The sequence below is a fragment of the Microcaecilia unicolor genome, chromosome 8, assembly GCF_901765095.1.
Source record: "Microcaecilia unicolor chromosome 8, aMicUni1.1, whole genome shotgun sequence".
Taxonomy (NCBI): Eukaryota; Metazoa; Chordata; class Amphibia; order Gymnophiona; family Siphonopidae; genus Microcaecilia; species Microcaecilia unicolor.
The window spans coordinates 76885261-76907612 of NC_044038.1; the positions used below are offsets into that span (position 1 = coordinate 76885261).

Sequence of the window (22352 nt, forward strand, 5' to 3'; positions counted from 1 at the left end):
ATGTGTTTGCCTATTACCCCAGTGTTCCAGCCTCTTTCTGAGTGGCACTTCCTAGTGTCTGTGTTTAATTTCTGTTAAATCAGTTCATTTGGTTGCCTGCTTGCACTCTCTGTTCAGCAATCTCTTTGTTGTTTCCTGTTCTTTCCCCCTGCCAGTTATGTCCGCTGCTTTAACCATAGATCAGGGGTGCCTAATTACTGTCCTGGAGGGTCACAAACCAGTTAGGTTTTCAGGATATCCCTCATGAATGCTCATTAGAGATATTTGCATGCACTGCCTCCATTGTATACAGCGCTAGGGGTAACTTGAAAACTAGACTGGTTTGTAGCCCTCCAGAACTGCAGCTAGATATCCCTGCCCTAGATTCTGTCCTGGGGGAACTCCAGCCTATCAGTTTTCAGGATATACAAAATGAGTATGCATGGACTTGATTTTCATACACTGCCTCCATTATATGCAAATCTCTTTCGTGCATATTCATTGTGGATATCCTGAAAACCTGATTGGCAAGGGGTACTCCAGGTCCAGACTTGGGAAACACTGCCTTAGCAGTTCCTTTGTTAGTGGTTCATAATCCATTCCTCATTACACACCTAGCCAGTCGGGTTTTCAGGATACCCACAATGAATATGCATGCATGCATATTCTTTGTGAGTATCTTGAAAACCCAATTGTTTATGGTTTATTAAAATCTTGATATAAAGCCTGCATTGTCGAGCAGATCACAAAGGTGTACAAACTAAAAATTAAAAAAAATGAATTCCAATAAAGTTAAAGGAAGGGCTCCTACATACTGTATAGAGAGACAAGAGCTGCAAGTTAGCAACCCAGCATCTATTGGGTGCTCAATATCCCACCTGATCACTGGAATCTAGTCTCTGAAAAAATGTGCTTATAACAAAACTTTTTAAATTTTTTAAAAGATGGTTCACTACATAAGAACGTAAGAAAAGCCATACTGGGTCAGAGACCTATGGTCCATCTAGCCCAGTAACCTGCTTCCAAAAGTGGTCAGTCCAGGTCACAAGTACCTAACACAATTTAGTAGCACCATTCCATGCTGCCAATCCCGGGCAAGCAGTGGCTTCCCCCATGTCTGTCTCAATAACAGACTATGGACTTTTCCTCCAGGAAATTGTCCAAACCTTTTAATACCCAGATACGCTAACCGCCGTTACCACATCCTCCAGCAATGAGTTCCAAGGCTTAACTATTCTTTGAGTGAAAAAAGCATTTTCCTCTTATTTGTTTTAAAAGCATTTCCATGCAATTTAATTGAGTGTCTCCTGGTCTTTGTGCTTTTTGATTGAGTGAAAAATGGATTCACCTCCCCCTGCTCCACACCACACAAGATTTTGTAGACCTCAATCATATCCCTCCCCCCCCAGCAGTCTCTTTTCCAAGCTGAAGAGCCCTAACCTCTTTAGTCTTTCCTCATATGGGAGCAGTTCCATCCCCTTTATCATTTTGGTCTCTCTTCTTTGAACCTTTTCTAATTCCGCTATATCTTTTTTTAGATACAAATAGGGATGGAAGCTCATTCCATAACTTTGGAGCCCAAAAAAAGAAAGTAGTTTGTCAAGTAAATTCATAGCGAACAAGTTTAGGACTAGGAAGAACTAGTCGATGAAAATCTAGAGACCTTAGGTGTCGTGATGGGCAATATGGTATTGTCAATGGTGATAAATAGGATGGGAGACCTAAAAAAATATGCTTTATGCGCAAGACAAATAACTTTGAAGGAGATACAAAATTACCCTGGAAGCCAATGTAAACAGTTAAGTAATGATGTAACATGATCAAATTTAAACGCTTTAAAAAGTAACTTGGCTGCCGAATTTTGTAATGTTTGAAGCCTTTTTAAATGAGAGGATGAACAGTATTGCAATAGTCCAACTTTGAAAAGACAAAAACGTGAATTGGTTAGGCGTGTCCCAAGGTCTGACTTGAGAACCACTGCTTTAAGTGTTGATTGCCTCAGGTTTTATTTTGAGCTCTGCTCCCTAAATAAACTGGCAGGTACCCCAGATGTGGGGGAGGGAGGGGGATTAACAGAGTGCGTCAGCAGATGGCACTGTTTCTCTGCTGTGGAAACCAAAGGATAGGACAGTGGTACCACTCCCAGTCCTCAAAGCCTGCCAATGGTTCAGGTTTTCAGGATATCCTAAATAAATATAGAGGCCAGTTGAAACTGAAACTGTCTGAAAGCTTTTGGCTCAAACCAAAACTGTAGCCTTTTTGGTTTGGTTACGTGAATGTGAACCAGTGAGGGCCACTGGGGATTGTCAGAGCTTGCAATTTGCATCCCTTTGGTAAAGCCACAGTATGCAAGCCAGAATATAATAATTGAAATAATGAAAGACTCTATTTTACCTCCAAGCAAAATAGCCTCCACATTCATGGACCACAGCTAATGAAAACTGAAATGCTTTTACAGTGGCTGACTTTGTGCCACACTTTGAGTAAAAGCTGACATCATCACTCCATACACAGAGCCTAATTCCTAAGGAGATTGTCATCCCAATTTTACATAAGAACATCAGCTTTGCCATACTGGGACAGACAAAAGGTCCATCAAGCCCAGCATCCTGTTTCCAACAGTGGTCAATCCAGGTTACAAGTACCTGGCAAGATCCTAAAGCAGTACAATACATTTTATGCTGCTTATCCGAGGAATAAGCTGTGGATTTTCCTCAAGTCCATCTTAATAATGGTTTATGGACTTTTCTTTTGGAAGCTATCCAAACCTTTTTAAAACCCCGCTAAGCTAACTGCTTTTACCACATTCTCTGGCAACGAATTCCAGAGTTTAATTACACGTTGAGTGAAGAAATATTTTATCCAATTTCTTTTAAATGTAATACTTTGTAGCTTCATTACGTGCCCCCTAGTCCTGATATTTTTGGAAAGAGTAAACAAGCGACTCATGTCTACCCATTCCACTCCACTCATTATTTTATAGACCTCTTACCATATCTCCCCTCGGTCCTCTTTTCTCCAAGCTAAAGAGCCCTAGCCGCTTTAGCCTTTTCTCATAGGGAAGTCGTCCCATCCCCTTTATCATTTTTGTCGCCCTTCACCATACCTTTTTTTAATTGCACTATATCTTTCAATGAGATGCAGTGACTAGAATTGCACATAGTATCTGAGGTACGATCGCACCATGGAGCAATACAAAGGCATTATAGCATCTTCATTTTTGTTTTCCTTTTCTTTCCTAATAATACCTAACATTCTGTTTGCTTTCTTAGCCGCCACTGCCGCTGCAGCACACTGAGCAGAGGATTTCAACGTATCATCAATGTTGACAGATCCGTTTCCTGGTTGGTGACTCCTAATGTGGAACCTTGTATCACGTAACTATAGTTTGGGTTCCTCTTTCCCAAATGCATCACTTTGCATTTGCTCACATTAAACGTCATCTGCCATTTGGATACCCAGTCTCCCAGTCTTGTAAGGTTCTCTTGTAATTTTTCACAATCCTCTTGCGATTTAGCAATTTTGAATAACTTTGTGTTGTCAACAAATGTAATTAGCTCACCAGTTACTCCCATCTCTAGATCATTTACAAATATGTTAAAAAGCAGCGGTCCCAGCACAGACCCCTTCAGAACCCCACTATCTACCCATCTCCATTGAGAATACTGACCATTTAACCCTACTCTCTGTATTCTATCCTTTAACCAGTTTTTAATCCACAATAGAACTTTACCTCCTATCCCATGACTCTCCAGTTTCCTCTGGAATCTTTCATGAGGTACTGTGTCAAATGCCTTTTGAAAATCCAGAAACACAATATCGACCAGCTCACCTTTATCCACATGCTTGTTCACCCCTTCAAAGAAATGTAGTAGATTGGTGAGGCAAGATTTCTCTTCACTAAATCCATGTTGGTTTTGTCTCATTAATCCAAGCTTTTGTATATGCTCTGTAATTTTCTTTATAATAGTCTATACCATTTTGCCCAGCACCGATGTCAGGCTCACCAGTCTATAATTTCCCAGATCACCTCTGGCACCTTTTTTAAAAATCGGCATTACATTGGTCACCCTCCAATCTTCCGGTACCATGCTTGATTTTAAAGATAAATTACATATTAATAACAATAGTTCTGCAAGTTCAATTCTGTCAGTACTCTAAGATGAATACCATCTTGTCCAGGCAATTTGCTACTCTTCAATTTGTCAAAATGTGCCATTACATCTTCCAGGTTTTCAGAGACTTAATTCAGTTTCTCTGACTCATCAGCTTTGAATACCATTTCTCTCCCATATCTTCCTCGGTGAACGACCAAAGCAAAGAATTCATTTAATCTCTCCGCTATGGCTTTGTCTTCCCTGAGTGCCCCTTTTACCCCTTGGTCATCTAGCAGTCCAACTGATTTGCCGGCTTCTTGCTTCTAATATACCTAAAAAAGATTTTATTATGTGCTTTTGCCTCCAATGCTATCTTTTTTTTTCAAAGTCTTTCTTTGCCTTCCTTATCAGCACTTTGCATTTGACTTGACATTCCTTATGCTGTTTCTTATTATTTTCAGTCAGATCCTTCCATTTTCTGTTAAAATGTTGTATCAAAAGCAGCACTCTATTTGCCATATAAACTACTGTGCAAGATCATGACTACATTACTTGCAATCACAGTACTAAAAAAACAAAAAATATAAAGAGTAGCTCCCCTCCCCCCCCCCCCCCCCCCCCCCCCCCCCCCAGTACTACCTTACAACCCCTGGTGTGGTGTGGTCTGAGCAGGAGCGATGCCCCAGTCTTGGCAGCCATTTTGAAAGCAGACCTGGAATGGGCTTGCTCGTGCCCCAACTACATCTCTAAACCATCAGGGATTGTAAGATAGATCCAGGGGCTCTCCAGGCATGAGGAGACACTCAGGGGAGTGTGAGGAAGGGAGCCAAATGGGACAAAATCCGTATTTTCAACTTCCATTGAAAGACATGGGTCATTTTTGGTGAAAACTGACAACATGGCTGAAAATTAAAATAACTTTTCAGATAAAATTGAAACTGGGCAGAAAAAAGGATTTGGGGCCGGTTTTGATGCCCTAACTAAACTGCATCCAAATTTCAATCAGCTTCTAAATGACTATGCATGGGAGAAATCTGCATACAATGAAGGTAGTACAATGCTGTGCAAAAGTCCTGAATAGATTGTTTACTAAAATTCCACAATGTTATCACTGGTATTCATTTCATTTCCATTTTGAACATTTTTGCTTATTGAGTGTTGTTATTCCCTGTGACTTCCTGTATAATGATTCTGTAAGGTGGAAACTATACAAAGCAGATCGTTGATAAACCAAAATATGTTTTATTAATGTAAACCAATTAAAATATGCATACAATAGCCCGACACAGGCCGTGTTTCGCCCAACTGGGCTGCTTCAGGGGCTATACAGTAATTCTCCACTATCAAAATGGAAATATGCTGATGAGAGCAAATATATAGTCGATATCCTGAAAAAAACGGCTCATCCAGAGATGCAAAAACAATTGGTTACTGACATGAGATCAAGCAGACAGCCTCTTATCTCCAATTGCGCCGAAAAAATGATTCTGTAATGCTGTTTCCAGTCATAAATGCATGTTATATATGTGAAACAGTGTAAAACACAAGTACTACTCCAGGGGGAATTCTGCACAAAAAAATTTAAAATTCACTATGGGGTCCTTTTACAAAGGTGCGCTGAAAAAGGCTTACGGTAGTGTAGGCGGGGGTTTTGGGTGTGCACAGAATAATTTTTCAGCGCACCTGTAAAAAAGGCCTCCCCCCCCCCCCCCCCGAAAATGGACGTGCGGCAAAATCAAAATTGCTGCGCGTCCATTGTGGGTCTCAGACCTTACCGCCAGCCATAGACCTAGCAGTAAAGAATTTGGACAGTAATGACCTGCGTGTGTGTGTTTTTCCAGACCTCACCCCGCCCTTCTTACTCACTGCTGGAGCTGCACAGCCACACATTGAGCTGCTGCCTCCTCTTTTACCATCCTGGGCCTTATGGGTCTTTTGAGTTGCATGGCTTAAAGGAATGGTCAGGGACCAAGGCAGCAGAGGAGAAAGCAGTGCAACCTTTGGCTGTGCAGCCCCTCTTCTTTCCACGCTGGAGTGGTGAGTGTTTAGGGAGGGAGGCAGCTAGAAAGCAAACTGCACAGAATTCTGCATTGTGCAGTAGGGTAGAATTCTCCCAGGAGTAAAATACTGATCTATGCATTACAATGTCAGCTGCTATTTCAATGTCATGTCTACAACATGGGCAGGGCAATTGTATAACTGGGTGCATGGAGTTATGCGCACGTACGTGTGCATGAACCCCTGGATTCTACAGATGGTACCCAGATTGAGTAACAAGCCCTTAATTATCAATAATTGGGTGCTAACCAGTTATTGAAGGTAATTAGTACACATTAAAATTTGCACATATATCTGGCTGCGTGCTCATCTATAAGACATGGCGCCAACTCTACTAGTGTGTAACTCAAAGGGGGGCATAGTCATCAGCATGTCATGTCAGAGGCTTTCTGAAAAATTGCATGCGTACTTATAGAATACTGCCTTAGTGTGCCTAACTTGGGCGTACCCTCTGTTTCCTCCTCACCTCAACAGCCTCTCATGTTTTTTTGGATGGTATTCACTATTCAACCAATAAGTGTCCAAAGCCTCATTCTGGCACTCCAATTGACTCTCTAGGCATTTCAAGCCTCATTCTGGCCAGTGGTGTTCCAGAGCCAGTATTTTGGATGGGCCCAGAGTTAACTTAGATGGGCCCTTCCACACCATGCCATCCCCCCCCCCCCCCTCCCGAAGATCTTTAAAAAATGTTTTTTTTTCACCTACCTCATCATCTCTCTTCCACCGCGGTGTCTCAGCATCTGCCTGCCCGCCGCTGAACCCCGACCTTCCCTGGTGTACCTTACAGGTGACCCTGGCACCTGCAGTGATCCATTATTGCTGCCTGTGCCAGTCCTGCAGGCTTCCATTGGCTGGATCCCGCCAGACAGGAAGCAGGAAATGACATCAGCAAGGGCGAGACCCAGAAGCATAGCCAGGTTGAGGGCAGGGAGGAAGCGGATTGCCAATGGCACTGGCAGTGGCGTACCAAGAGGGGGGCGGTCCGCCCCGGGTGCACGCCGCTGGGGGGGGGGGGTGCCACGCACCTGTCAGCTCTTCATTTTCATGCTCCCTCTGCCCCGGAACAGGTTACTTCCTGTTCTTGAGGATTGGGAGTGGATACAAAACGATAAGTACATAGCATTGCCATGCTGGGACAGACCAAGGGTCCATCGAGCCCAGCACCCTGTCACCGACAGCGGCCAAAAGAACAAGCATTTTGTCCCGCCCATCCTAGAAATACTGTATTATTCCCTTGTCCATTCAATAACATTCTATGGCTTTTTCCTCCAGGAAGCCATCCAACCCTTTTTTGAAGTCTGCTAAGTTAACCGCCTTAACCACCTTTTCCGGCAGCGAATTCCAGAGTTTAACTACACGTTGAGTGAAGAAACATTTCCTCCGATTCGTTTTAAATTTACCACACTGCAACTTCATCGCATGCCCCCTTGTCCTAGTATTTTTGGAAAGTGTAAACAGACGCTCCACATCGACCCGTTCCATTCCACTCATTATCTTATAGACCTCTATGATATCTCCCCTCAGCCGCCTTTTCTCCAAGTTGAAGAGCCCCAGCCTCTTCAGCCTATCCTCATAGGGAAGTCGTCCCATCCCCTGTATCATCTTTGTCGCCCTTCTCTGCACCTTTTCCAATTCCACTATGTCTTTTTTGAGGTGCGGAGACCATAATTGAACACAATACTCGAGGTGCGGTCGCACCATGGAGCGATACAATAGCAGAATAATATCCTTATTTTTGTTTTCAATCCCTTTCCTAATGATACTCAACATTCTATTTGCTTTCCTAGACAGAGCAGCACATTAAGCAGAAGTTTTCAATGTATCATCAATGATGACACCTAGATCCCTTTCTCAGTCCGTGACTCCCAACACTGAACCTTGTATGACGTAGTTATAGTTTGGGTTCCTCTTTCCCACATGCATCACTTTGCATTTGTTCACATTAAACGTCATCTGACATTTAGACGCCCAGTCTCCCAGTCTCGTAAGGTCCTCTTGTAATTTTTCACAATCTTCCCGCGATTTGACTACTTTGAATAACTTTGTGTCATCGGCAAATTTGATTACCTCACTAGTTACCCCCATCTCTAGGTCATTTATGAATATGTTAAAAATCAGAGGTCCCAGCACCGATCCCTGAGGGACCCCACTAACTACCCTTCTCCATTGCGAATGTTGACCCTTAATTCTACTCTCTGTTTCCTATCTTTCAACCAGTTTTTAATCCACAGTAAGACACTACCTCCGATCCCATGTCCCTCTAATTTCCTCTGTAGCCTTTCATGAGGGACCTTATCAAATGCCTTCTGAAAATAGGATGATAGGAGATCATCCCTGCTGTTAGATTATCAGCAGAACAGGAGCCACATGCTAGGGATAGGCTGTAATTAGTGTACTCTTTTCCATGCAAAAACCACTGCACATGTATTCCCTGTTGGGAAAAAATGTGCACTATCCTGCTTATTTTCGAAAGAGAAGAGCAGCCATCTTCCGAAACAAATTGGGAGATGGCCGCCCATCTCTCAAGGGCGGCAAAATCAGCATAATCGAAAGCCGATTTTCGCTGGCCTCAACTGCAGTCCGTTGCAGGGGCGGCTAAAGTGTTAGGGGGTGTGTTGGAGGTGTAGCGAAGGCGGGATGGGGGTGTGCTTAACACATGGCCGCCCTCGGCTGATAATGGAACAAAAAAGGTCGGCTCTGATGAGCATTTGGCCGACTTTACTTGGTCCATTTATTTTTAGGACCAAGTCACAAAAGGTGCCCTAAATGACCAGATGACCACCGGAGGAAATTGGGGATGACCTCCCCTTACTCCCCCAGTGGTCACCAACCCCCTCCCACCCCCCCAAAAAAATTAAAAACACATTTTTTGCCAGCCTCAAATGTCTTACCCAGCTCCCTGACAGCAGTATGCAGGTCCCTGGAACAGTTTTAGGGGGTACTGCAGTGCACTTCAGGCAGGCGGACCCAGGCCTATCCCCCCCCCCTACCTGTTACACTTGTGGTGGTAAATGAGAGCCCTCCAAAACCCACCCGAAACCCACTGTACCCACATGTAGGTGCTCCCCTTCACCCATAAGGGCTATGGTAGTGGTGTACAGTTGTGGGGAGTGGGTTTTTGGGGGGGATTTGGGGGGCTCAGCACCCAAGGGAAGGGAGCTATGGACTTGGAAGCAATTTAGAAAGTCCACTGCAGTGCCCCCTAGGGTGCCCAGTTGGTATCCTGGCATGTAAGGGGGGGGGGGACAGTGCACTACAAAAGCTGGCCCCTCCTACGACCAAATGCCTTGGATTTGGCTGGGTTTGAGATGGCCGGCTTCGGTTTCCATTATCGGCAAAAACCGAAGCCGCCCATCTCAAACCCGGCCAAATCCAAGGCATTTGGCTGGCCCCAACCGTATTATTGAAATGAAAGATGGTCACCCATCTTTTTCGATAATACGGTTCAGAACTGCTCTTTACGGCGCCGGCCAAATAGATGGCGGCCCATATAGATGGCTGGCGCCATTCGATTATGCCCCTCAACGTCACATAGTCTGCACTCTTTAAGAAAAGAGTGTAGTATTAATGACATTTGTTGAAATTAAAAAATTCCAAGCAAAACCATGAAAACTTTCTGGGTGCCCATCCTTACCAAACGCTAGGGTTCTGCTGGTAAAAGTCCCATTTGCCAATGCTCTGTTTCAAGATCCCTGCTGTAAGTCACCTACAGTAGGGGCTGTGCACCAGAAGCTTCTGTTCCAAAGGTCGTTAACTGCTGAGGCTTTGATAACATTCACAATCAACAAAGGTAGAAACAATCAAAGGGATACCAGAAGCTTTCTGACACAGGCAGCCAGTTCTGGCTAAATTTTTGCTCCCTTTGGCTTCAGTTGCAAAACACATACAATCCTCTGAAAAAAAAATCATTTTTTATTCTTGACATCAGTTCACACAATAATATGTTACAAATATTCTACTTTAGAACAATACAAAGTTATAAGCATAATAATGCTTCACCCTGGAATTTAAGTCAAGTATCTGCAAAGGCAGTGAAAAATAACTTAGCACGTAGTGATAAGACCTTGAAACAGTTTTGTAAAGACCAAGCTTAATCTTGGACATACTTCCACCATCATGTAGACACGATTGAAAGATATTTCAGAACAGATGCATTAAAGGAGTTAACTCATCCTGTATCTACGGGAAAAGCAGATCATACGTAATCAACTTCAGGTGGACCAGCTAAGTAGACATAAGGAGCATTTTAGCTTATATAAGGCATTTCCACTGAACAATATCACCCCATACTTTATAAATGTACAGTCTGTGCCATTTCAAAAGATTTTGTAAAAAAATAATTCATGGTCATGTGTTCAGGCATGAGCGTTCTATTGGAAGACAAGCTGGTAAGGCACCAAATCTTCAAGTGTACAAAATGAGAAAAGACATCTGGCTGGTAGGATCAAAACTATGGCCAGCATAGGACCGATTTTCTGTGGCTTCTGGATTGGTAAGGAATCTTCCCTTACTGTTCTGTAGACCTGTTTTTTTTTTTGTTTTGTTACATTTGTATCCCACAGTTTCCCACCTGTTTGCAGGCTCAATGTGGCTTACATAGTACCGGAGATGCGTTTGCAGACTCCGGTGTAAACAAATACAGAGTGATGTTGAGATAAGATAAAGTTCATGTGGTACAGCCACATAAAGAAATCGTACAGCGGAAGAATTGTGTTATGTCCATTCCGTATTTTAGTTTTGTTGTGTTGCGGATATCAGGCATTTATGTTGGGTTGGTAGGGTATGCCTTTTTAAACAGATAAGTTCTTAGTATTCTCCAGAAGTGTAGGTGGTCGTACATGGTTTTCAAGGCTTTTGGTAATGCGTTCCACAATTGTGTGCTTATGTAGGAAAAACTGGATGCGTAAGTTGATTTGTATTTGAGTCCTTTGCAGCTTGGGTAGTTCAGGTTTTAACTAACATAGGGTGCCAGTCTAAGGCCAGAATGTGGTAGTAGAGAAACATTGCATTGTAAAGTTATGTGGGAGCATAGGTGCAAGCTCTGTGGGTGCTTGAGCACCCCCAGTAGTGAGTAAACCTCTTTACTGTACCAGGGAACATCAATGTGTTGTGTTTAGCACCCCAATAATTTTGAAAAGTTGGATCCTATGTGTGGGACCATCAGCACATGCTTCTCTCTCTGGCCCGCCTCATCCTAGTTTCATACGGAATGCACAGGGCTGCTGAGATACAAAGCTAGGCCCAGAGTAAACTACCCCCCGCTGCACCCCCTAGTAAACAAGAGTCCCTCCAGCAAACGAGAAACGAGTGCTCTGCTGGCTAGAGGTCCTTCTTCCTGCCGCGTCCTGCCTCCTGCAAAGTAACTTTCTGTTTCCGCATAGTAGGCAAGACGCGGCAGGAAGAAGGACCTGTGGCCGGCATAGCAGTCTTTCTTGATCGCTGACACCAGGCCCTTCTTGGAGGCCGGGCCCGAGGAATCTTGTCTACTCTTGGTAGCCCTAATGATGCAGGCCTGGGAGAGGAATAAGGGCTGCTAGCCTCATATTCTTTTACAATGCAATACAGCTGTGACCACTGCAACTGGGCCTGAAACCAGGTTCTACTTTAGTAAAAACAGTTCTGCAGCTGAGGTGGTTTGTTGGTGGGGGTAGTTACATAGCTGCCAACTTAACAGGTTCTGGATTTCAGACAACCCTGTCCTGATGCATTATGGAACCGACAGCACCGGTTTCAGTGGATCAAATCAAGGACTGTAAATCCCATACTGTTTGGTAATGTAATAAACCAAAAATGAGCTAGAATGTCTGTACAGGAAATGGAAAAGTTGACAGCTCTGCAGTTATGGGGCAGGTGGCTGGTCTTTTATTGTTTTGTTTAGAAAAGTTGGCAGCCCTGTTTGAAATCCAGGCACATGTACTGCATGGTATTTGGGACTGAGGTCTGCAGCTTAGATTGCTGCGTCAGCATGGTAATAAACACACACGCTCTCTTTCTAGCTTGTATTATTGCATTTTAGAGACATTCTGATTAATACTCTGGAAAGGAGAGTGGGCATGCAGGAGGAAGGTGTTTCTATGTACAGCCGGCCCTGGTTTTACTTTACCCCCACCTCCACCACATGTAGTTCCAGCTTTTCTTAAGAGAGGACAGAGCCAGGACGAGGTGAGCCAGGCCAGACAACTTGGAGCCAACCAGCTGGAATGTGAAGAAGGAAGCTGAATCCTTTATGGCACCATGTTTTAGAAGTGCACCCAGCCAGCATTAGCTCCCATCCTGATTCAATCCCTTCCAACTCCCTATGCTATTTTATAGAATATATAGCTCTTTAAGCTGTTCCCCTGCCTTTCCTCCAGGCATGGCTCATCCCCTAAAAAAAGTAATGAATTCCATCACACATACTGGGCCACAATGACATCATCATGTTCTGTTTCCTATGTCCAATTAGATGCCATTGATCTGGATGAGGTAATCTGCTGTCTGATATTACTCTGACCACAGCTATTGCGAGTAGGTTAAGGGGCAAGCATAAGGAATTTAAGAAGTAACAAGTGAGCAGTACAGTGTTTAATGGAAGGTGAACTGTTGTGATTACCCATTGGGTGCACTGCTGACTACTATATGTCATATGAAGGATGTTGCCGGCAGCAACATAGTGTCATGCAGGGTCCCTGGTGCTCAGACTCATTTTCTTTCCATAGTATCCTGCACCTAGCTAAATATCATCTTCAGACATTATGTAACCTCAGACCACCCCCAGCAATCCTTGCAAGCCCCAGGGTGCCTGCAGCTAGCCTCATCTCACGCTTAGGAGGAGTCTCCTGTACCTAGCTTCATTTTAACTCTAGAGCCTCCTGTATCTAAGTTTGTGTCATCCTACTCAACTTTGGCCAATGCCCAAGGACTTCTGTGCCCAGGCATGTGAATAATTCTAGCATTGATGAATGTCTGAAGATCCTGGGAATGAGTATTAAAGTTCCAATCTCAACATTGTCCCAGAACCAAGTGTTAAAACCAGTAGTATTATTGCACAGATGTGAGCCAGCCCAGTACCCTTGCAGCTGGAACCATGCTCAGTGTCTCTGCAACTGCTGGCATGCACTGATCTCTACAAATTATACCACTGCCCCTTAGTGTTTCTGTGTGGTGAGGGGAAGAGAACAGCTGTCAAGATGTCCACAATGCAGGAATCAGTCAGGACTACTGCATGGAGAATCAACACTAAGAATGTAAAGAGAAATACCTGCAATCTCCCATGGTCCCCTGTGTTTTATGGGTTCTTAGTCCCTGTAGCCTCTTGGCTGCCTATGTCATTGCTTTCTAAAACCAGCAGGTTGACTACTGCTTTGATATCTTTTTCTCTGTCCTGCTGCCATAGTTACAAAATCAAATAATGACGAAGAAGCAAAGATTTAGAGTCCTTTCCGAAGTATCATTCCACATAACTTTGTGGTGGCAGAAAAAGTAACTTCAAGAGCTGTAAGGTGGATTTTAAAGGGGGTTTTCAAGTCTTGTCCCTTAGAAATAATCACTGGTCCACAGTCATATGGCTACTGGTAAGATGGCAGCATGAAATGTTCTTTCAGATGCAGTACCACCCTGCAGACCTCCTCCCTGCGTGAAATGGGTGTCCACTAAACCCACTGCACCACTCTTTCTGTCCTGAAGGACAGGAGGAGGAAGAAGTCAGTTGTGATGAGATGAAGGCTCAGTCCTTGAGTTCCTGTGAAGAGAGGACAGTAAGATGATGGTGAGGAAACACTTGGTGGTGACAACAGTGGTTAAACAGAAAGTTTCAGATAAGCCCTCATGTCCTTGCCAGGAAATGTATAAAGTACATTGTGTTTTCCCTTGAACATCACAAATTACTTTACCCAACTATCCAAGGTTCAGTATTCCTCCTTTATCATCAGTTTTGGCTAAGCCATGGTGCTACAGCCATGTTTTTGTATAAGTAGGACAGACCGAAGCCAGTTTCCTGGTGACAGTCCCAGTGGGGATAGAACTCCTCTCACATAGGGAAAGGCTAAAGAGGTTAGGGCTCTTCAGCTTGGAAAAGAGACAGCTGAGGGGGGATATGATCGAGGTCTATAAAATTCTGAGTGGTGTGGAACGGGTATAAGTGAATCGATTTTTCACTCTTTCAAAAAGTACAAAGATCAGGAGACACTTAATGAAATTACATTGAAATACTTTTAAATAGGAGGCAATACTTTTTCATTCAAAGAATAGTTAAGCTCTGGAACTCATTGCCAGAGGATGTGGTATCAGTGGTTAGCATAGTTGGGTTTAAAAAAAAGGTTTGGACAAGTTCCTGGAGAAAAAGTCCATAGTCTGCTATTGAGACAGATATGGTAGAAGCCACTGCTTGCCCTGGGATTGGTAGCATAGAACATTGCTACTGTTTGGATTTCTGCCAGGTGACCTGGATTGGCCACTGTTGCCAAGAAAATCATGAGGGAGTCCCTGATTGTGTGGTCATCAGGAATCAGTTAGACTCAAGGGCACATTTGGACCTGGATCTCTCCGCATGGCTTTACTGAGCATTATATCAAGGTATATTTCATCACAGCACCTTGAATGGGTAAAGTGTCCGTACTACTATCTTTCTTTGCAGAGCCCTGAATGAGTAAGATCTCCACATTACCTGGCTACATCCCTCTACAGGGTTGTCATTGGATGTCTATAGCCTCAATGGCTGTTTTGTTGCAGAAATCAGTCTGGCAATATCATCTAACTTCCTGTCCAGAGAATTGATTCTCTTTTCCAGTTCCCTGTAGGAGCAGTTCAAGTCTGAATTTAGGTCACATATAATCATCTGCATCTGGAGGGAGAAAATCCAAGGTACTATCAGAAAAATGGAAATCATGGTGTAAGGACAGTAAAGAACCATTGAAAGGAAGAGCTGGATGAAACCTTGTGAACATACAGAATCACAGAAAGAGCTGGAGAAGATCTCAAGTGGACATACAGAGCCATAGGAAATGGTGGAGGAAAGCCTTAAATGGACATATAGAAACACAGAAAGAAGTGGAAGCTACCCAAGTCGACATATTGAACCTTAGAAAGAGCTGGAGGAAACCTCAAGTTGACATACAGAAAGAGGTGGAAGGGATCTCAAGTGGACATATAGAACAATAGAAGAAGAAGGAAACCTCTAGTGGACATTCAGAAGTACAGAAAGAGGTAGAGAGGACCTCAAGTGGACATATAGAGCAATAGAATGAGCTGGAGGGAACCTCAAGTGGATATACAGAACCAAAAACAGAGGTGGAAAAACCTCCAGTGGACATATAGAATCAGAGAAAGTGCTGGAGGAAACCTCAAGTGGATATACAGAACCATAGACAGAGGTGGAAAAACCTCAAGTGGACAAACAGAATCACAGAAACATAGTAAACATATAACATAGTAAACATAGTAGATGACGGCAGAAAAAGACCTGCACGGTCCATCCAGTCTGCCCAAGAAGATAAATTCATATGTGCTACTTTTTTATTTGTACTGTCCTCTTCAGTGCACAGACCATATAAGTCTGGCCAGCCCTATCCCCGCCTCCCAACCACCAGCTCTGGCACAGACCATATAAGTCTGCCCAGCACTATCCTCGCCTCCCAACTACCAGTCCCGCCTCCCACCACCAGCTCTGGCACAGACCCTATAAGTCTGCCCAGCACTATCCCCGCCTCCCAACTACCAGTCCCGCCTCCCACCACCAGCTCTGGCACAGACCGTATAAGTCTGCCCAGCACTATCCCCGCCGCCCAACCACCAGCCCCGGCACAGACCGTATAAGTCTGCCCAGCACTAGTCCCACCTCCCAACCACCAGCCCCGGCACAGACCGTATAAGTCTGCCCAGCACTAGCCCCGCCTCCTAACCACCAGCTCTGCCACTCATTCTAGGCTAAGCTCCTGAGGATCCATTCCTTCTGAACAGGATTCCTTTATGTTTATCCCACGCATGTTTGAATTCCGTTACCATTTTCATCTCCACCACCTCCCGCGGGAGGGCATTCCAAGTATCCACCACCCTCTCCGTGAAAAAATACTTCCTGACATTCTTCTTGAGTCTGCCCCCCTTCAATCTCATTTCATGCCCTCTCATTCTACCGCCTTCCCATCTCTGGAAAAGGTTTGTTTGCGGATTAATACCTTTCAAATATTTGAACGTCTGTATCATATCACCCCTGTTTCTCCTTTCCTCCAGGGTATACATGTTCAGGTCCGCAAGTCTCTCCTCATACGTCTTGTAACGCAAATCCCATACTATCCTCGTAGCTTTTCTTTGCACCGCTTCAATTCTTTTTACATCCTTAGCAAGATACAGCCTCCAAAACTGAACACAATACTCTAGGTGGGGCCTCACCAACGACTTGTACAGGGGCATCAACACCTCTTTTCTTCTGCTGGTCACACCTCTCTCTATACAGCCTAGTAACCTTCTAGCTACGGCCACCGCCTTGTCACACTGTTTCATCGCCTTCAGATCCTCAGATACTATCACCCAAGATCCCTCTCCCCATCTGTACCTAGCAGACTCTCACCGCCTAACACATACGCTAAGTATCCTACTGAACGTATCATACGAGACTTCGTGGCCTTGGGTCAGAGGGTGAAGCATCTAGGTGCGCAGGCGGTGTTCTCATCGATCCTCCAGGTCGAATGAGAGAAGCTCGCATCTTATCGTTTATCGTTTATTTATTTACCAGACCGTCACTTATTACAAAATGTAAATCAGAATGGTTTACAATATAATATAACAATAAAATCAATGTTAAAATACTATAAAAACACACTTTGAAATCCATTTCTGATAGAAAAGCACAGCAAAACCAGAGAGCCAATTAGTAATATTCATACAAATTACTCAGATTATAATCACCATCATAAAAACATAATAAAAACAAAGATATTAAAAATTCGGGGGGGGGGGGGGGGGGGGGGGTTCTCCCTTGTTCTCCTCTTCTCTCTCTTTCCCTTCCATCTCTCTTCACTTCTCCTATCCCTTTCTCTTATTATATATTTAATTTAGTGTTAGACATTATCTTCAAATATGTCTCGAAAAGAATTAGTTTTTAAGATTTTGTGGAAGTGGGCGTATGAGTTTTCAAGCCTTAGTTCTTTAGGAAGGCAGTTCCAGAGGGTAGGGACTAAGAAGAAGAATGCAGATGTTCACATTGATTCCCATCTGGCTTTAGATGGGGATGGAATTACCAGTCTGTTGTCTGTCAATGACCGCAGTGTCTGCGCTGGTGTATAGGGAATAGTAAGATTGGATAAATACCATGGACTCGGTGAATAAAATGCCTTATGTGCCAATGTAAGAATTTTAAATTTTATTCTAGCTTCTATTGGAAGCTAGTAGAAAGGGCTAGAGGAAACCTCAAGAGATTGACAAGTCCATGCCCTGCCTTCAGTAAAGATGTACTGTATATAAAAATTCCCAGGGAGATGTTTGTCTGACCTGCTCTTGTCTCCATTGATGCAGATTCCACAGTCACAATTCTGTGCTTTCCTACCTTCATATAAAGTTATTTTCAATGTCTCACCTCAATCGTCTCTGCTACAGTTTAAGTTCATTACTTCTTATCCTTTCCCGAATACACACTGAGAACAGCTAATCCCCATTCTATTTATAATCCCCATTATAAGCATTTAAAATCTGTTCCAGTTTGCCCCTCAGTTTTCTTCTCATAGATTATATCCCCATGGTCTTTTATTATTTAATTTGCTGTTTCTAGGCTTTTTGCAATGTTCTCTCTCCAGTCCTTCCCTGAAATGTGAAGTCCATAAATGTTTACCATAGTCAATGATCTTCTCAATGTTAAGCACAAGTTAAACATACTGTGATGCAGAAGCGGTGTAAGGAATCAAGAGATCATGGAGGTAAGGAAGTAACCAGCTGTTATACCCATGAAATACCCCATACTATGGGTATTACTAGAAGTTGTGTTAGATTTTTCCAGACGCCCTGGGGGGAGGGAAGTCCCTGCCAGTGGGCTGGAGTGTGAATTTGGAGGCCTGCCCAGGGGAGGAGATGGCAGAAAGGTTGCAGAAATAAAGTGGTTTCCCTGTGTGAGGGGTGGAATTTGAAAAGTAACAAAAAGAATTGAAAGGAGGTACATGAGGTCTTTGGTTGCCTGCACCCCCGCCAGGACCCTTGGGAGCATTGGGGATCCTGGAGTAAAAGAAATAACAGAGCTGCCATGGGGTCCTGATTTTTGAGAGGGAGATTTATAGTACATGCCCCAGTCCCACCCCACTCTGCCTTCGTCACGCCCACTCTACCTCATGGTTCCACACAGTCATTCCAGAAAATATTTTATTTACACAAGTGGCAGCAGGGATGGGTAAGAGAGAGTGTTACAGTTCACTCTATTATCCAGCATCTATTATCCCCAGGGCTTGAGCCCCCCTCCAATATGAGCTTAAGCTCACTCCAAAATTGTGGCACTGGTTGAATTGCTGGCGGAGATGCCCAAGCCCTGCTAGCTGAAGAGGTTCACTGCATGAGCCTCCTACTGTGCTATTTGAGCAGTACAGCAGTCGGCAGCATGCTTCAGTCGCTGATACTGGCCCTCCTGCATAGACTCAGTTCAGGCACTTGAAAATGGAAATAAGATGATGCCTTTTTATTGGACTAGCCCAATACCTTTTTCCATTAGCTTTCAGAGGCCAAAACCTCCTGCCTCAGGTCAGGTCACTGCTGTTGTGGTATCCTCTCCTGACCTGAAGAAGGAAGTGTTGGCCTCTGAAGGCTAGTCAAAAATTTATTAACATTAGTCTAATATAAAGCTGTCACCTTATTTTCTATTTTGTGTTTTAATTGATTTGTATTTATTAACCTTTATTAACAAGCTACCACATTACTTTATCCTGAATTAAAATAAAATTATTTTCTGTACCTTTCCGTTTACTTTTTCTAATTGTGTTGGTCCCAGTCTCTTGATTCTGCTTTCCTTCATCTTCTCCTCACTCTCTTGACTTTCTCTGTCCAGATTTAATTAATTCTTACTATCCAGTCTTTAATTTCCCTCTTTTTACTTCATCTACCTATGGCTTTTCATCTTTTCCTCACCCTTGTTCCCCCATTCCTCCCTTCCTCTTATTCTCCAGTCTTTCACTAACTCTATCTCCTCTCCCTTTCCATCCAGCATCTCTCCTCTTTCTTTCCCTACCCTTCCATCCAGCATCTTCCTTCTTTCTCCCCATCCTTCCAGTGTCTCTCCTTTCTCTCTCTCTGCATCTTTCCATCCAGTGCCTCTGCTCTCTCTCTCAGTACCCTTCCATCCAGCGTCTTCCCTCTCACTACTATCCTTCCATCCAGCGCCTTCTCTCTTTCTCCCCATCATTCCAGCATCTCTCCCTCTTTCTCTCCATCATTCCAGTGTCTCTCTCTTTCGCTCTGCATCCTTCCATCCAGTGTCTCCTCTCTTTCTCTGTACCCTTCCATCCAGCGTCTTCTCTCTCTTTCTCTTCCCTTCCATCCAGCATCTTCTCTTTTTCTATCCCCATCCTTCTATCCAATATCTACCCATTCTCCTGATCCTTCCATCCAGTGTCTCCCTCTCTTCCTTCTATCCAGTGTTTCCATCTCTACCCTTTTCCATTGTGTCCCTTCTCTCCCCATCCAGTGTCTCCCCTCTCTCTCTGCATCCTTCCATTCAGCATCTCATCTCTTTCTTTCCCTACCCTTCCATCCAGTATCTTCCCTCTTTCTCTCCCTATCCTTCCAGTGTCTTCCCTCTGCATCCTCCAATCCAGCATATCCCCTCTTTTTGACCCTATCCTTCCAGCATATTCTCTCTTCCTCTCTCCCTCCCTCCATCCAGGGTCTTCCCCTTTCTCTCCATCTTTCTACCCAGCATCTTCTCTCTCTCCAGCCCTTTTCAATCTGTGTCCCCTCTTTCTCTCCCCATCTTTCCACTCATCATCTCTCTCTACCCCTCTTCCATCCATCGTCCCCACTCTTCTTATCTTTTTCCTCCCCTCTCTCCACACCCCCTCCCCCTTCCCTTTCCCCTTACACAGCATATTCTGTTTCCTGGCCACTGCTGCTTCTCCCGATTAGCAGCAGTAGCCACAGGAAACCAATAAATAGCAAACATGGGGCTGTAGCCTTTAGGCATGTGCTGTCAGTTCTGAGGGTCCTCTGCCCTGAAACAGGAAGTTGACGTCACTAGGGGCAGAGGACCGGCAGAGCAAACAGTGCATGTCTGAAGGTTACGGCCCCTTTCTTTCTGTTTGCTGTTTTGACACTGCTGCTGCTCATCGGGAGAAGCAGCAGTAACAGTGGCAGTGTCTCAGCGCTGAGCAGGAGAATTTCATGCTTTGGCAGGAGTGCAGGAGATGACCCACCAAAGTGGGTGTCTCTCGCTCAATTTGGGAGACTTGGCAGGTCTGAAATAAGTGCAGGCTGAGTAAAGAAGTGATTGCTGCCCCTAGTGTGGCAACTGAAGAGATAGAGCTTCAGGTGGATAAGGGGAGCCCAGCCTGGAAGCAGGATCCAGAGCAGGGGAAGCCTGTTCAAGGCCAGGGTGTAGCCCTACGAGCAGTGGTGTGCTGGAGCAGGCTCGCCAGTGCCAGTTGTTAAATTTTAGCAAATCTTGTCAGTCAATGTGTTTTTTTTCCCTCCCCCACATCATCCTCATCTCTCCCTTCTCTCCCCCTTGCCCTGCTTGCCTGCCCGTGAATCCAGCACACCTCTTTCAGTTTCCCATCTCATTTCCTCCTCTGGTTCATCCCCCTCACCACCGTCCATCAAACCTCACTACTCTTTCAGCAGCGATAGCGCCATAGCGGTAACACACTGCATGGCTGACTGGAGCCTTTTCTCTGAAACATCCCACCCACATGTAGACAGGAAGTTGCATCAGTGAGGCAGGACACAGCAAAGAAAAGGCTCCGGGTCATCCAGGCAGTGGGTTACAGTTAGCGTTGCTGGAGTAGTGAGGTTTGAAGTACAGATGGTGAGGGGGATGGACCTGATGGAGATTAAGAGAAAGGTACTGGACTTGTGAAGGATGAGGGGGACACTGAGGGAGAGCTACAGGACTTGGGGGGGGGGGGGCTGGAAGCCTGATGTGGTTGAGGGAGAGGTGGTGGAATCATGGGGAGGAGGATAAGGGAGCGGTATTGGACTTGTGGGGGAGGGGGCTGAGGGAGAGTTAATGGAATCTTTGGGCCCTGAGGAAGAGGTAATGGATTTGTGTGTGTGTGGGGGGGGGGGGGGGGGGGGGGGGAATTGGGGGAGAGGTGTTGAATTTGTAGGTGAGGGGGATATGAGAGATATTGGACTTGTGGGGTACACTGGGGCAGGAAAAATGCCAGAAAAGAGGTGAGGAAACCTTGAACAGAGGGGGAGATGCTGGACTATGTGGAGGGGGGGGGGGCTGGAGAGAGGTGGAGATGCTGGACTATGGCAGGGGGGGGGGTTGGGAGAGAGTGATTAAAATAGATATGCTGGACTGTGAGATACAGGGAAGAGAGGAAGAGAGATGCTGGGCCCACAGCAGATGCGACTATTGAAACCCAAACAGTGCTCCTTCCTGAACTGTGTAGGCAGTAAACCACGTTTAGCGAGCTTTCACTTCTAGTGTGCGGTTCACTGCCTACATGGAAGGAGGATGGCATTAAAGTTTGTGTAGCCGCCTATCCTGCTGGGTTTCCTGCAGCCGCTCTCCCCTTGAACAACTGCCTTGAAGAACATTGAAGCTGCAGTTTTTTCAGGGGGCGGGAGGAGGAAGAAAGAGGGGGACAGAAAGCTGTGGAGAAGGGGAGACAAGGGACAGGCTGCTGCTGGACCATATGGGGAGAGGAAAGAAGAGATACGCTGAGCTACATGTATGGGTGGAGAAAAAGAAAGGAGAGGCTGGGTTACAGTGGTGTAAGAAAGGAGAGGGAGGGGAGATACTGGGCATGGAGGAACCTTATGTGAGAGACCATAAGGGTTGTCAAGGAGATAAGTAAGAAGAAGATGGTGAGTACAGGAGGAGTAATGAGTGGGTGAAAGAGAAGAGAGTAGCTGAATAGGCAGCCAGGGAAGGAGTGAAATGGGAGTGCCAGGGGGTGAGAGGAGGTGATGGAAAGTTGATAAATGAAATATAGGTGGAGAACTGAAGAGTGAGAAGGTAAAATTTGAATGGGCAGATAGAATAGAGAGAGCGTGGAAACATATCAAGAGATGAATGTAGTGAGGAAAATTTGCTAATTTTTCTTT

General features: G+C 44.8%; 1 protein-coding gene across 3 annotated transcripts in view; it reads right to left on the reverse strand.

The window, feature by feature from the left end:
• Positions 1 to 11005: 11005 nt before the first annotated feature.
• KCNN4 (potassium calcium-activated channel subfamily N member 4) overlaps positions 11006 to 22352 on the reverse strand; it is a 141376-nt gene continuing 130029 nt past the window's right edge. For all 3 annotated transcript variants that reach the window (XM_030211696.1, XM_030211695.1, XM_030211694.1), the window contains 2 exons: positions 14779 to 14955; positions 11006 to 13854 (listed from right to left, as the gene is read on the reverse strand). In XM_030211696.1, the coding sequence (XP_030067556.1) occupies positions 14815 to 14955 (141 nt within the window). In that variant the 3' untranslated portion in view covers positions 11006 to 13854; positions 14779 to 14814. The remainder of the gene's footprint in view (positions 13855 to 14778; positions 14956 to 22352) is intronic.